Genomic DNA, 16786 nt, shown 5'->3' with positions numbered 1-16786 from the left:
TATAAAAACACTTCTTTCTTGGGAGAAAATTTTTAAGTAAGGACATAACACTTTCCCTTAAAATCATACTGCATATAATTTACCAGGTTACATGACCTGGTAATTTGTAAGGTTAAAATATTTGATGATTCATAGTTAAAGCCTTCAAATGTTGAACATTTTAAAAGATCTAATAAAATAATGAAAGCAAAAAAAATGTTTTACGTTAAAAAAAAAAAGAAAGCTTTGCAATGTAATGTGCTTTCCAAGAAACAGGGAAAGGTTTTTAACCCGAGGGCCCTCTGCACTGGGGAGATGAGCACTTTCACTAAGTGTTGGAGGGAATGTGTGCTGATAAGAGTTTGTAGAAGGCAATCTGGCAACGCCTGTGAAAAAAGAGCATACTTTTGGACCCACAATTATCAATTCCAATTTAGGAATTGGCCAAAGAAAATCACTAGACAATTGGAAAATTTGGCTAAGTGGGAACCCATTGCAGCTTTGTTTATGACAGTGAAAATGTAAAACAAACAAACAATAAATCCTAAAAGTACATTATTATGTCATGATTAAATATAACATAGTACACCCATTCAATGAAATAATATTCAGTGGTAAGAAGGATGCAGTTATTGATCCTAAAGATCAATATGCCATGTATACAGATAAGTGAAAAAGCAATTATAAATTAGGATGACTATTCCATCTTTTATTTTATACTTTAAAGGAGAAAAGAAGGCTTCAAGATGTATAACAAATGTTAGTAGAGTGGTTAATATCTCAACGGTGGGATTATGGGTGGTATTTTTTCCTTTTTAAAAAAAACTTATATTTTCTCAACCTCCCCCTCAATGGGCATGTATTTGTAAAGAATATATATTAGGAGTAGTATTGCATAATGTGGATTCTGGAGCCATACTGCCTGGTTTTGAATCCCAATTTTTCCTTTTAAATAAATATGACATTGGGCATATTATTTAACCTTTCTGTGTCTCTGGATCCCTACCTGCAAAATGCAAGTAATTCTGTACCTACCTCATCAGGCTGGAGTGAGGATTAGAAGTGGTAATATACCCAGGCAATCAGTCAATATGCATAAAGTAAACACTATATAAATATTGTAATTTAGTAATTAGGAAAACAATGGAGCTATTTCCATTTTTCAAAAAACACTAATCACTATTTTTCATATGCAAATTAGCGAAGAAGGCAAGATACCCTCATATATATTAACAATTTAAAGCAGGTCCACAAAAAACAATAAAACTGCAATGAAAAGCAACTTCCCATTCCCCAACTTACTGCATGAGGCAGTTTAACACACTAGGTTCCAAACCAGAAAGCCACTCACACAGCTTTGAGCCCTTGCAAATCACACAACCTCCTGCATCTGCAATTCCTCAACTATAAAGTGGAGAAAACATAACGCATTGGAGATACTATATGGCTTTGGCCTTATAGGGCTATTCTGTAGATTAATTAAAATAAGCCATATGAAGTGCTTATTAGCAAGCGCTCTATAAAGGTTAGCTATTATTATTATCATTACTGCTAATGACTACCCTTGAAAATAAGTCTTTGACTGGAATGAGTCCGAGAAAATATCACAAACGGCCCAAGATTAGACAGACTGCCAAAGTGGGATCAACTGAATGATCAGAAGAAGAAGAAAAGCAAGTATCTGGTCACGCAGATGCTACATAGGAATAGGTGCTGAGATATCACAGAGCAGGGATCCCAGCTCAAGCATAAAGCCCGAGGAGACACTCAAGGAGAAGGACTCTAAAAATAACAACAGAAAAGGACAACAGCAATTTTATCCACACTGTGCCCTGTGTGGTTGGTCCTCTGCATTCTGGTCTCCATGTTACAGAAGGGGAAACAGATTCAGAAGGGATGAGCAAGGGAGACAGGATCCTAGGCCAAACCTTAAAGAGAACCTCTGTTCTGTGCATATCCTTGCCAGCCCTGAAGCAGCTGCCATACATGGGCGGGGCAGATAAGACAGGAACTGCCTCCCCCCTTAATAAAAATGAGTCCAAGTACCAGGTTCAGAGCCCAAGATCAGACGCTTAGCCCCCAAACTGGGGATTCTATGTCACTGAAATTGCCTAAGCCTAGATAACTGAGAACCCATGCATAGTTGATCCCAGTTGAGGGGGAGCAGAGAGGTGGGGGGAAGAGGGTGAAAGGAGTCAGACTTGCTGTTGTCCTGGTTTCTTCATAGATTTTTCTAGTATGTATGCAACATCTTTATAAAACAATGACACTTTTTTTGCAACTCAATTCTAAGAGTCTGTGTATCTGACTCAAAAGATAACTTCTACATTTCTATTTTAGTTTCAGGAAGAGAAAACACGCACAGCAGGCACCTCCCAGAGTTGACTACAGTAGAGAGGCTGGGCTAGACATCGTATCTAAGGAGGAGGGCTCTAACGCTGGCAGTTTGTCTATTGCCCTCTCATTTCCACTTACTGCTAGGCCCCCAACTGGGCACTTTGCTTCTCAGACATTTTCAACAATTTAGCAAACCCCTCCCATCCGACCCCCACAATGGCCAATAGAGGGCGGACTTTCTCTTCTTCCAGACCTCCACCAGCCACATATTCTGATTCCTTTTCCTTTCAGACCTGTGGGTTTTTTGTTTTTTCCCCAGTTTGGAAGACTCCCTCCTGCCCCAACCAGCCATAGTGCTTTTTTTAAAAAAGAGGTATTTCCTAAAACCAAGAGAGAAGGGCCACAGACAGAAATGTTCAAATATCTTTTTGTTTGTAATTCTTCCATCCCTCTCTTTGTCAACTCACTGCTGCATGTGTGCATTCTTATAAGTCCTGGCCTCTCCAATGAGCTGACAATCTAATGGGGGTGAATCAGAGCTATTTAGAGAAAGACTTAATACAAAATATTTATTTATATATTTTATTTATATATATATAAACATTTGTAATATAACGTGGTAAATGTTATAAGCAGAAGTACTTATAAAATGTTGTAGAATGGCTAAGGGAATAAGCTCAAGATGCTTCCCAGAAGAGGAGGCATTAAACCATATTCCGTGTATACTTCTAACTCTTACATTTGTACATGCCTTTCAGGGTCTATGTAATCCCTCCCAGTCCTCTTTCTCCCTTGACCCCCTGTGGTCATCATGTTGGGCCCACCTAACCTCTTCTGTATCCTTAGTCTGGTTTCTGAAGATGAGGGAATCCTTTTGTGTTTGAGCCCCAATCTCATTGCCTTGGCTTCTGGCCACCTGTGGTCCCTCCTAGATCCCAGAGAGGAAACAGCTATTTCGTAACTGAGCTCCTAGTTCACACACTGGTTTCAGATAAGCTGCCAGGCCCTTGCAGGTTTCTTATTTGCCACTAGTTATAGGCTTTAAGGAACTATGCTTGTTTTCTTTTGTTTCTCTATTAATTCTATGGCAAAGGACCACATGTAACTTGAATTTTCTCAGCTATTACATCCAACTTAGTCTAAGAGTGACTTGAATTCCCATGAGAAGTCAGACTATCACCTGTGTCTATCTACCTTGCAGGAGGTTCTACCTCTGGAACCCCAGGAACGATGGATTGTCTACATTGTCCCTTGCCTGTGTTCAATCTCTAGCTTTCCCTAACCTTTAATATATTGCCTTTAAAAATAAACAAACAAAAAAGCAAGACCATGGCAATGATTATTACTCCCTTTTTTCAACCTACTGTAGCTTTCTCACTTCTGTATTTTTTTCCATTGCCTGACCTTGGCTTTTCCTGTTGAGTCCCACAATGTTACCTGCTGCATTTTAATAATGTCTTTATACTTGCATTTGAACAGAAATATAGATAACCTCCTCTGCAAGAGTGGAAAGGGCCTTTTAACACAGCTCAATGATGACAGTTTGTTGGCAAATCCCACAGTGGAGTTCTGGTGCCTTGTTGGGGTACAAGAAACAATCATGTTTAACAGTGTTGTGTTTTATTTTTCTTGAATTTTTCTAATAGAATATCTAGCATATTTTAAATGATTTTACTACTTAATACTTATAATTGTAGAACTTTAGAGTATGAGGTACTTTGGAGGTCGTCTAACCTGACGTCCTACACAAATGCAGGAATTGTTTCTACAGCCTCCCTGGAAACTAGTATCTCGACAGCTCTTTAAATTCTTCCAGAAAATGGGGTGCTCACTCCCCCCTTTCCACTTTTGAATGTTTTCTCTATTACCCTCTGATAATCAGTGATAATTAATGAGCCTCTTCCCCTCTTCAGGACAAAGAAATATGATTGGAGAAACGCTTAGTTTTCTGATGCCAGTGACTGGGGAATATTCCACTGGTATCTTTGTCTTTTCCGTTTAGGATTAGAGTGGTTAAACCAAAATATTTAGAAGAAGTATAAATTAGTTCTGCAAACATAAGATGTCAAAGGCATCTTTGTTTCTTTTCTCCTTACACTACCCTGCTATTAACTTTGGGTTCATTAGTCACGATTTTCAGATCCACTTGGCTGCCACCTTCCTGCAGCCAGACCATCTTGGATCAAAAGGTCGGCTGGCCATTCCCATCTCACACCTGCCACAAGATCTGATTTTTTTTTTTTCCCACACTGATCCAAGTCACTTTTTGTTAATTCACTAATATTATTGACCCTGTAACACATCCTGTGAATGGTGAGCCATTACAGAGCCTATCATTTCGAGAAGATTTTCTGACAGCTACAGATGAGAAACAATCCCCACACGATGCATTTTGCATCACTTCAGCTGCTTCTTTACTTGGTTTAACACAAAGAACATCTTCTTTATTAGCACATTCACAATAAATGAAAAAATTAAAACCCACCACTTTTGTCCGTGAGCTTGGGGAAAAAAGGGGCAATGTCAGATGACATTAATGATGCATGAGATATGCAGGTCTAGTCATGTCAAGACTTGTAGTAATCCAGTATTCGGCCTTACTCAAGGGAGAAAAATTTACGTCCACTTTCCATTCGCCCCTTCCCTTAACGTAGCACCTCGGCACAGACTGCAGAGCGACAAAACATACAGGATGTGGACAGTTAAAACGCAACTCAAGCTACAGCGGCCCCCAACAGTCCTCCCCGCCCCCCCGGAATATTTACCTAGACCATTTAAAGCACTTAATTAATTCACCAGCAGCTTCGCTGGAGGCGTCTCGAGCTTCGCGAGACTCCATTACATAATATGTTTTACAAAGTCTATTCCCAGCTCGAGTGGAAGATGGATTCTCATCCAGTTTTGCGGAGGTTCCATGCATTTGCTTCCCTTTCCCGGGGTTCGATCCGGCGGGTGCCCCAGCCAAGGGCTGCAGCAATCCCGTCGTCCCCGAGCTCCGGGTTCCCCGCCACTCTCCGAACTCAAAGCCGGCCCCAGAGGTGCAGCCGTCTCGCCCTCGGGGCTCCCAGGCCAGCCACGGTGGCCCCGGGGCTGGCGGGCGCTCGGGACGCCGCGACTCTTCGCAGCTTGCCGGGTGCGCCCGGAGCCGCAGCACGCCGGCGATGCCCGAGCCGCAGAGGCGCGCGAAGACTCGGCCGCAGGGCCGGCTCTGTGCGCCGGGCTCCGGCAGGCGCAAAAGGAGGAGGGGGAGGCCTGGAGGAGGAGGCGTGCGAGGGAGGAAGGGCCCGGCCGCCGGGGAGGGAGGGCGGAGGAGGGGGGAGGGGACCGGCCGGACCGGGCGGGGTGGGGGGGCAGCCAATGAGCGGCGCGCGGCGCGGAGTGGGGGGGGGGGGGGCGCGGGTTGGGGGATGAGGTAGGATGGGGGAGGGCGCAGCCGGAGCGGCCGAGGCTCGAGCCATAAACAAGCGCCCGGAGGAGCGGCGCAGGACTGAGGCGAGCCGGGCGCGCGGAGCGGACGCCGCGGACCTTCTGCTGCGCCACCGCGCCCACTTGGCGGCTCGGGAGGCGGGGACCGGCCCGGAGGCTGCGCCGCCGCCGCCACCGCCGCGGGGCCGACCGACGCGGAGGAGGACAGGGAGGAGGCGCCGCCAGCCGGGGCTGGAGCCGAGCGCAGCCGCCGCCGCCGCCGCCAGAAGTTTGGGTTGAACCGGAGCTGCCGGGAGGAAACTTTTTTTCTATTTTCCCCCTCCCTCCCGGGAGGAGGAGGAGGAGGGGAAGCCACCGCTGGCGCCAACGCTAGTGGGCTCGGGGTCGGCGCGGCCCGCAAGGGGGGCGGGGGCCTCGCCCCGCGAGGGGAGGCGCGCCCCGGGGGCCCCGAGGGGGGCGGCGAGGACCGCGGGCTGCGGGTGCGGCGGCGGCGCGTGTGCCCCGCGCAGGGGAGGGCGCCCGCCCCGCTCCCGGCCCGGCTGCGAGGAGGAGGCGGCGGCGGCGCAGGAGGATGTACTTGGTGGCGGGGGGCAGGGGGCTGGCCGGCTGCGGGCACCTCCTGGTCTCGCTGCTGGGGCTGTTGCTGCTGCTGGCGCGCTCCGGCACCCGGGCGCTGGTCTGCCTGCCCTGCGACGAGTCCAAGTGCGAAGAGCCCAGGAGCTGCCCCGGGAGCATCGTGCAGGGCGTCTGCGGCTGCTGCTACATGTGCGCCCGCCAGAGGAACGAGAGCTGCGGCGGCGCCTACGGGCTCCACGGAGCCTGCGACCGGGGGCTGCGCTGTGTCATCCGCCCCCCGCTCAATGGCGACTCCATCACCGAGTATGAAGTGGGCGTCTGCGAAGGTACGGCCGCCAGCCGCTGGCCCCCTCCCACCTGGCCCGCGCCGCCCCCTCGGCGCTGGTTGCGCCGAACAAAGTTTGGCCGAGACTTTCCCGAGGAGAGAGGGCTCCTCGGGAGGAGGGGCGCCCGCCACCCCCGGGAGATAGCCCGGCGTCCCTTGGTTCCCGCTCGCTGCTCCCCCTGACGCCTGGCCAGCCGCGGGCGAGGTTGGATTTCGTGGGTGGGGGCCGGCAAGTGGGGGATCGCCCCTGGCCGCGCACAGACGCGCACACGTGTGGCCCATCCGGCTGGGGCTGGGTGGGGTGGCCCGGCCGTGCGCCCGGAGGTGAGGGTGCCGCGGGCAGGGGGCACTGCGGAGGCTGTGGCGAGCCCCTCGGGGAGTCCGGCCCCTGCCGCCCTCCCCGCACTAGCGCAGTGTGGAACCGAGTGCTGCACCGCGTCCGTGGAAGTCCATTTTCTGCTGGCGGAGGAGACGTGTCTCTAGCTCACACTCCCTGTGTGACTCTTTTATTATTTTTTCCTTGCGCTTTTCCTTCACCCCCTTCCTCCTCCTGCGCATATAAATCAATTTCAGCTCCGGAATATGTCAGCCCAGGGGAAGTTACATACGGTGGTTACTCGTTTGTTTGCCTATTGAAAACGGTCAAAGGCTTTCTCTCATGAATGAAGGGGCGGGGGCGGGGGGCTGGCACCTAGGAGTGAAAAGTTGTTTCTATTAGTTGCTGCTTTTTAAGATCAGATATCCGCGTGTTTCCAATCGTGTTGCCGGTTCCTTCTTTTTGTGTGTTTAATAACGAGGATTGTTCTGCTGGTTGCTGCACTTAAGTATTGTGCACCATGGTGTCTGACGGAGGGAGAAAGATTAGATTAGTGGAGCCTCCCTCCTTGGGAGAACCACTGTTGATGGGTGTCGGCCTTAAGCCCTGACCGCCGGCCTCGGCCTCGGGGTGCCTGGTGAGGTTTGGGGTCTAGAGAGACGCAGTGAGTTCTTTTTATTTGGCTTATACCAAATTAAAAGGGCTCAGCACCAGTTAAAAGTGGGTTCCCTGCTTGGGCTGACGTTGGGGCGAGATGCTGTTCTGGGGCATCCTGGTGTATGAGCAGAGCGCAGCAGCCTTACTTCTGGAGGAACGGAGAGGAGGAGGGACAGGCGCCCTCTGCCCCGTCCCTTCCTTAGTACTCACAGCCTGCACGCAGGAGACCAGGGAGGGGTTTATTCTGAAGCATCCTTATGTGTGTTTATTGTGCTGGGATACTGAGAAAGGAGGTAGCAGCCTTAAGGATAAAATGGGTCTGTTAAAAGGCTTCCATTCTGTGGTTTTCTTTACACACACGCATATTCATTGATAACTGCAGTTTTTAAAGTTTGGACAGTTCTGGAAAGTCAGGAAGGCCTTTCTGGTTTGGAGGCTAGTGGGAGGCTAGTGGGCAGTAATGAGTGAAGGGAACTCTTGGAGGGAAGTGCACCACTGCACCCTTGGGTTAGAAGAGTTTGTTTGCCTCAAGTACAAAAGCCTCTCACCTGGTGTTAAGTCCCATAACGTTTTTATTTCTTACAAGAAGAAAAACGGCCAGGAGATTAACTTCTGATACTATTTTATGTGTTTGACTTTGGGAATTCTGAATGAGTTGGACGAAAAGATGCATCTTTGAACCCTGCCACTTGGAGTGTATAGTTTACTTAAGCCAGCCTCCTATAAATCTAAAAAGAACAAGCAACCTGAAACAAGGTTAAATGTGGTAGAAACTGGGTCTGAGAAGGACTTGGGAAGGTTCTAAAGACTCTAACCCTTGTTTTGTTTCTTCATGATAGATTTCTGGTGAAGGAAGTGTGGAGCTCAGGGAACATTCACGGTAATCAAGTGTTTTGGCACCAACATTCTGGTATCATAGTATAGAGTTATTTTGGCAGTTTGTTGGTGAGCGTTTCATTCCTCTGAAATGATGCGATCCCTCATAGCTTTGTTTCTTCTGGTAACACCCCACGCACTTGGTATTAGCCTTGAAAATGCTTGGAAGTATTTATTACCGTGATGATATCTCATTTAGTGTTCTCTAGCAACACTTTCCATCTAGCCAGTCTGTTTTCAGCTACCAAAACTGTGTGCTGAGGGCTTCTTATTTTATTTTGTTTTTTAGAACTCTAAAAGCAGCAGTCAAGTTGCACTCTAAATCCATGAACCCAAAGAAGGGCAGTGTTACCTAGCATGATATAATGGTTGGATTTAGACAGCTATTTCAATAGGGTGTCTAAAATTCCAAGAATTTTCACTTTACTACAAGATTTATGGAAAACAGGATAAGTCAGTGGCCTTTTTTCTTCCTTCTTTTTAAGAATTAGAGGAGTCATTCCATGGCAGTAATAATCTAGAAGGTGCTTTCTCTTTTGTTTTTCTGTTAATTGGCAAGAAATTTCTCAGTGGCCAGTGTTTCCCTCAGTTTCCATTTTTATTCAGAAATTCACACATAACTAACAGAAATAGGAATTGATACATTTTATTCATGTTGAAGTCTCTTTTGCTGCAATTTTTGCACTAAAATGACCCCTACTGGTTGTATCTGTTAATGAAAACTCTTTTGGAAACTTCTTATTTAACAGACTACACTGAGAAAACGTATTGCATGGTATAGAAGTGTTATCGTGACTAATCTACCTGCTTTCGATGATGTAATTTAAATACAAATTACATTGCTCTATTTACCAACTTGCAGTAATTTTTATTTGTATCATTCCCCATACTGGCTTTGTGAGGGGAAAAAAACCACAGCAAACACATGGTTTTAACTGCAGTTCACAAAGTGAGTTAGGTAAATTGGGGCAGAAATGAACCCCTTCCAAATTGTGGTTCCCTGCCTTAGGTTTTTAAGGCCCACTGGCCCATAGTAGGCTCCCGGTGAATGTGCATTGAATACATGGATGAACAGTCTTCTCCACAGAAAGAACACTGAAGAAAAAATATTTTCTGAAAGTTAAATGACGTGAAGGGTGGATCATGTGACACATACACTTGGACTTCTTTTCAGCATCATTTAGATCATTACTAAGTAAATCCTGACTTACTTATTCCTTAAAAAAATTACTTTTGGCTACATGCATTTTTAAAGTTGCGCAGGGAGCCAGATACCTACGTTCTTCTCTGCTCTGTCTATAAAGTGCTTTCTGGCCCCTGGGAAGGTACAGATCCCTTTCCCATTTCCACTGATTTGGTGAGTCTTCCTGTTGCCCTTTGCAGCTTCCTAAGTGGCCTGCTCCTTGGCTAGGCTGCCTGCCTCTAGGTAAATCGCCTAGAAGCCAGACAAATAAGTTTGGATTCTGGGGGCTTCCCTGGTGGCGCAGTGGTTGAGGGTCTGCCTGCCAATGCAGGGGACACGGGTTCGAGCCCTGGTCTGGGAGGATCCCACATGCCGCGGAGCGGCTGGGCCCGTGAGCCACAATTACTGAGCCTGTGCGTCTGGAGCCTGTGCTCCGCAACAAGAGAGGCCGCGATAGTGAGAGGCCCGCGCACTGCGATGAGGAGTGGTCCCCACTTGCCACAGCTAGAGAAAGCCCTCGCACAGAAGCGAAGACCCAACACAGCCATAAATAAATAAATAAATATTTAAAAAAAAAAAAAATAAGTTTGGATTCTGAACTCCTGAGGGAGAAGACTGGGTGGGAGACCTCTTTGGGAGATCAAAGACAGAGTTTTGAAAAACTACTGAAGTGGGATTTTTCTAGGAAGAATGTTTTTTTAAATTATTTATTTATTTATTTATTTATGGCTGTGTTGGGTCTTTGTTTCTGTGCGAGGGCTTTCTCTAGTTGTGGCAAGCGGGGGCCACTCCTCATCGCGGTGCGCGGGCCTCTCACCGTCGCGGCCTCTCTTGTTGCGGAGCACAGGCTCCAGACGCGCAGGCTCAGTAATTGTGGCTCACGGGCCCAGTAGCTCCGCGGCATGTGGGATCTTCCCAGACCAGGGCTCGAACCCGTGTCCCCTGCATTGGCAGGTGGATTCTCAACCACTGCGCCACCAGGGAAGCCCCTCTAGGAAGAATGTTTGATTGGCCAATGAGGATTATATTTGGAGATGAGGGGTGAGGACCATTTTTCTTCCTCTGTGGAATAGTTCAGTATGCTTCTGTAAAGGGTGGGGTGGGGCTGGGGGAGCATGACCAGCCTTCTCTAAGTAATGAAAAGGCAGCAGTGGCTTGAGTTTGACAGTTTGTGAGAACAGAGTGATTTGGAACCTGGTGGACACTATGGAGCGGCTCTGCTCTGAGAACTTTGTATTAGAGCCAGGTGATCGCTATCACAGATAAGCACCAATTTTTTTTTTTCTCCCAGTGATTATTTACTCAGTGGCTTCATGTTTATGGAACTGAACTTTCCGTGTTTTCAGTACTGCCATCTAAGAACTGTCTCTTTCAAAACACAGCCCTCCTTTGATTTCCCCCAGGTATTTTAACTTTTCTTACCACCCACTTCTCATGGGGCAGTGAGTAGAACCGAGGATGTGGGCTGGGTACTTAGAGCAAAGAATGGAATGTTGTTTTCTGAAACTGTTGGCGTTGAAGGTTATGGTTTCTTTTCAGTCACTGGAGTTGGTGGCTCCTTGGAAGAAGGTTTGTGGAGGACCTGAGGTGAGCAAGGCCCAGAGAGCAGGCTCTAGGAGGCCAGGGAATGCACCAAACCATTTGGTTGTGCACTGGCCACAGATCTCCTCTCATCCCTCTGTAACATAGGACTTAGAGTTAAGAGTCCATGGATTTTAATTTTTACTAATTAAATAGAAGAGGGGACAGGAAAAGTTTAATACTCCTGTACTGGCGTTAGAAAAATTTAAAAAACCAGGGCTCCTTGTTTTTGAGGAAGGTGTTCCAGTTTCCATCTCAAAAGTCTTTAGGTAGAGTGAGCTCTTAGATGCCAGGGACGGAAGCAAGCAGAGGGCCTATAAAATCACGTTAATACGGTATGGGAAGAGGAACCAGTGTAAGTAAACAAGGAAATAATTAGTTCTTCCCCAAAGTAAATATTGACAAAACATGGAGAGACTATTCACCGCACTTATACAAATGACAGGACTTCGTGACCTTCACTTTGACTGTCGAGCTTACAGAGCCCTCACTGTCGTTGAGGAGTCCAGTCACATAAAACACTTGGCAAAGGACAGATGAATCGCATAGCACCAGAAGGGCAAAAATAGCAAGTCTGGAGATTTTGCTGCCATTAACACGTATTTAACAGTGACAGGGAAAATCTATAAGCAGTATGTTGGCAGTGCAGTGGTGAACATACAGGTTGATTTATTGTAATAAATAATATTATTTATTATTAATAATTTATGAAGAAAACTGTCTGAATAATCCTTAGACTTTACATTACAACTGGCATCACAACCAGTTGTAGGAGGTATTAGTGATATGGTGCAGGTTTCTGTGTTTGGTGTGGCTTGCTTAAAATGCAATGATCTGGATGAACAAGGGAACATTTTGGGGAGGCAAGGGACAGGAATTTTGAAGTTGGGGGGAAATAGATAAAACAGATGACCCTAAAAAGATAATGGAGTGGGAGGACTAAAGAATGACAAATGGGAGAAGGGAAAAATATTGAATTCATCTTAGGGCAACTATGTCATCCTTTGAAGAATAATCCAAAACACATTCCAGACATTAATTGTGAAATTCCTGAAAAATGTGGGTGTGTTTAACGTCTTTCAGGCTATGGCACTAACATGAGAGATGGCAGTGCCGCTTTAGTGTGTAAATACCACTGGGTAGGAGATGGTAGATGACTGGAAGGTAAATATATTTGGTGAAGCAGGGTTCCTGTAACACCGTGTTCCGCAAGGCACAGGCAGTGTGAGGGCTTTGGAGACACCCCCCAGTAAAGCTCAATTAATTATTTGAGGAAGAAACAGTGGACTGGCCAAGCGTGCATGAATAACAAACTGAAAGCCTTCCTTCTCAGAGGTCGAATTCTCCAGAGCTGAATTTTTAAAGCTCTCACTTCTCTGTGCATAGAAATCACTCACTCATTCATTGATCTACTCTGTGCAAGGCCTTCTGTTGGGGTGGGGGTGGGGGGCTGGGAAGCCTGGGGACCTCTCAGACCTGTGCCCTACTCCAGATACTCTTTTTTTTTTTTAACAAACTTATTTATTTTATGTATTTATTTTTGGCTGCGTTGGGTCTTCGTTGCTGCGCGCGGGCTCTCTCTAGTTGCGGCGAGCGGGGGCTATTCTTCATTGCGGTGCGCAGGCTTCTCATTGCGGTGGCTTCTCTCGTTGCAGAGCACGGACTCTAGGTGTGCAGGCGTTGGTAGTTGTAGCACGCGGGCTCAGTAGTTGTGGCGCACGGGCTTAGTTGCTCTACGGCATGTGGGATCTTCCCGGACCAGGGCTCGAACCCGGGTCCCCTGCATTGGCAGGTGGATTCTTAACCATTGCACCACCAGGGAAGCCTTCCAGATACTCTTTTAATCAAGATAAAGAATGAGGCAAGACCTTCAAAAGGCTACATAAGTTCAAGCCAAGTAGAACTGATTTCTCAGGTCTGTATATGATTAGTTGGTGAGGTATGTGGGTAAAATTTGTTCTAGGAATCACAGGATCTGAGGTGATCTTTTCAGGCTCTGGTGGCAAAGCTGAAAAGGAGAATTCAAATTCCAACTATCAAAATTCGGAGTCAGAGCTCCCTTTTGGTGGGGGAAGGGATCCTACCCGTTCTCAGAGCTTTTGCGATACATATCAGGTGTTTCCCAACATCTAAGAATGAGGCTGCATTCTTAACGCTCTACCAGCTGTGGTTCAAAATGGCAGGTTTCCTTTTGGGAGTGATTTTCTCTTTGTTCTAGTTTGTTCCACTAGGCAGATGAGCGTGGGCAGTGAACTGAGAGGTGTCAGTTTATCAGCATCTCCTGATTTCACCCACTCTCTGCTACTTGTCCTGGCCAGTTAGCCTAATCAAATCATGGAAAACCTCTGTGTTTGGACAAGACCTCATCGGTCTTGCCGACAGGACAGAGGGGTGGTTGAATATACTTAAAGTTAAGAATGCCCTTGAGGTAAATGCTGGTAAGTGTTCATTTTGGGCCCACATGAAAAAAAATCAAAAGAGATTCCTTTTTCTTCTGCAGTTACTAAGTGATCAGGGTTCAATTCCTTATCTCCCTCTCCCAACCCCAATTAATTCTCTGTGAGAAATACTTATACCTTGATCCAAGAATGTAATGGTTAGAAACTTAGCTTCTGGGGTCAAATCTGCACTCTGCTTCCATGCATCTTAAGTTTTCTCATCTGTTTAGTGGGGTTAATAATAGGGTTGCTATAAGGACTCAGTGAAGGAATCCCTATGAAGCACTTAGAAGAATGACTAGCACGTGGTAAACAGCAAAGCTACTAACCAGAATAAGTAAAATAACCTGATATGGGCTCATTGTCTTGTTCGGTTTAATCCTCATCTACCTCAGTAACTGATCTCAAGGAGTTTGGGCTCTTAGAAAGAAAGCGAATTATTACTGAGTTCAGGTCCCCTCCTACCCCAACACCGTAAATGCGTTGAGTTAAAAAACGTATTTAAAGGCCTCTGAAGCTATTTGCTACCTTTCCTCCTGATGCCCATTTGTTACACTTGGTCTAAATAATTTCTACAAAATTTGTGTATTTGGGGTAAAAATAAAGAGGGAGGAATCTGAAATTTTTTGCATTAAGTTGTAAGAATTGTAAATTTAACCATTTATCTGTGGACTAATATTTCATTTGGGGAAGGAGGAGCACCTAAACTCACACTTATCAGCAATGTGCATTTTCCTTCACATTTTATTCTGGAAGAGGATTTTGTTCCTAGCTCCTGAAGTGTCCATACTGCTGGTCAGCACAGGATTTGGCCTGGCTGGAGCTAAGGAAACAGCCTGTATTGCTGCAGCTCACCTGTCCTGGCAGTAGGTACAAACTAGGCAAAACCAGAGGTCAGGTGTTTAATTAACCAGGCCATTCCTCCGTTCTCTTTCTAGCCCTACCTGTTTCCCCGCCATCCTCCTTCCATGAATATTTACTGAGCAGCTGCCGTTTGTCTGGTCTTTGTGCTGAACTCTAGTGATAGCACGGAACTTCTCTAAGCCTGAGTTTCCCAGCTGTGAATAGTAATAGGTACCACCTATGTTTTCTCTGAGGATTAAATGAGATAAAACTGTGCTTTTGAAATGTTAATGTGCACACAAATCACCTGGGGGATCTCATTAAACATACAGGTTCTGATGCAGTAGGTCCAGATGGGGCCTGAGATTCTGCATTTCTAATAAACTCCCACGTGATGCCAATGCTGCTGATCGCAGGACCACACTTGAAGTAGCAAACAGCTAGTGCCTGTAAAGCACGTAGCGTGAGTAGGGCGTATAATAAGAACTGATAATGTTACCTGCTAGTCTAATAATTCGTTTTCAACCAAAATAAATAGGATAGGGGCCCTGCTTTCACAGAGGCTGTGGTCTGAAGGTAGATAGTGACAACTGGGACAGTCCATTGTAGCCCAAGACAGTTCCTTACAGCTGGTAAGCCCTGAGATAGGAAGTGCTGAGCATCTTGGGGGCAACGAAGAGGGGCCCTGACTCCAGCAGTGACTACCAGGAAGGATTTAGGGGGGAGCAGCAGCAAGCCAGGCCTGGAGGTCTCTTTTCTTCCCTCCTCCTTCTCACTCATCTGTGCAGGATGTTGTAGGAAAAAGAAAATAGGCCTTGGAACTGGACAAACCTGTGTTTTTTTTAAAAAAAAATATTTATTTATTTATTTGGCTGCATTGTGTCTTAGTTGTGGCACGTGGGCTCTTTGTTGCAGCACGCAGGATCTTTCGTTGCAGCCGTGGGCTCTTCCTTGCAGCTCATTGACTTTTCTCTAGCTGTGGCGCGTGGGCTCCAGAGTGCGTGAGCTCAGTGGTTATGGCACGCAGGCTTAGTTACCCCGTGACATGTGGGATCTTAGTCCCCCGACCAGGGATCGAACCGCATCCCTTGCGTTGGAAGACGGATTCTTAACCACTGGACCACCAGGGAAGTCCTCACACAAACCTATGTTTAAATCAACTGTGTTCAACTATGAACAACCAGCTTGCTTGTTTTGGGCTTCAGTTTCCTCATCTGTGAAAATGGAATATTAATAGCTTTTATCAAGTAATTACAGTTAGGGTTGGAGAGAATTAGGACCTATATTAAATATATATATGATTACATGTATGTGTGTTGTGTATATGTGTATATACATGTATATACACACAAAAATATATGTAATGGCCAGTATAGTACCTGGTACCAAATAGATTTTTTAAAAGGTAGTTAATATTCTAATTTTTCTAATTTCCGTTCTATTTTTTGTCCATTCTCATTTTTTTCTTTGTTAGCTTTCTCTCTCTATAAGTTTAAAAAAAAAATCTTCTTTGTGCATTGACCACACTTAACTAAATCTCTTCGACAGGGGACTCCAAGAACTATGGTCTCCGGTGTTTGTCAGAGAGAAAGGGACTGTGAAGCATTAAGAATGAGGGCCGTGAGTCCAGGGTCTCTGGGCCAAAAAAACTGTCATTGGTTTGATCCAGTATGACTGTAATTCTCAGTCCCTTTAGTCCTTCAGGAGAAGGTGGACATCTGCTCTATTTTGCAGTTTGAATCCTTACTTCCAGAGAGCTATTTCAAATAAATATTTTTTTAAAAGGTGACCTATCTTAATACGGATGGCATATGGTTTCATGAAAGTGCGTTAAATTTCATTTTATTGTTAGAAGTTTTGTGTGGGTTTCCAGACATGGCTGGAGACATCAGAGACCCCACGGAGCATCGCCAAGGCAAGGCACGTTGGGATCCTGAGGTTCCAGAAGGAAGCAGCAGCAGGCCCGCCAGCTCAGAGACCAGGGCAGGCATGGGAATGAGCAGGAGATGGTGCGCAGCCCAGAGTGCATCTGCGTTGCTTTTCTTGATCCATTGTGTCCCATCCATCTTTCATGTGGACTAATACTGCAGCTTTACTGTGGATTTGCATTGTGGTTTCTCTGGAGAGTCTGTGTGTGCTGCAGTGGAAGGCTAGAAAAGAGCGCCTAGAATGAAAACACCTGACGTTCTTGCCTCTCTGGTTCCTAGTACAGGTGTGGTCCCACTTCAGGAAGACAGAACTGTGACTTT

General features: G+C 46.2%; 1 protein-coding gene across 1 annotated transcript in view; it reads left to right on the top strand.

The window, feature by feature from the left end:
- Positions 1-6216: 6216 nt before the first annotated feature.
- Positions 6217-16786, top strand: part of CRIM1 (cysteine rich transmembrane BMP regulator 1) — a 205158-nt gene continuing 194588 nt past the window's right edge. Inside the window, exon 1 of the mRNA XM_059943606.1 lies at positions 6217-6644. Within this exon, the coding sequence (XP_059799589.1) occupies positions 6314-6644 (331 nt within the window). The 5' untranslated portion in view covers positions 6217-6313. The remainder of the gene's footprint in view (positions 6645-16786) is intronic.

Source organism: Balaenoptera ricei, chromosome 13 (genome assembly GCF_028023285.1).
Source record: "Balaenoptera ricei isolate mBalRic1 chromosome 13, mBalRic1.hap2, whole genome shotgun sequence".
NCBI lineage: Eukaryota > Metazoa > Chordata > Mammalia > Artiodactyla > Balaenopteridae > Balaenoptera > Balaenoptera ricei.
This window is presented reverse-complemented; position numbering and strand designations above follow the sequence as displayed.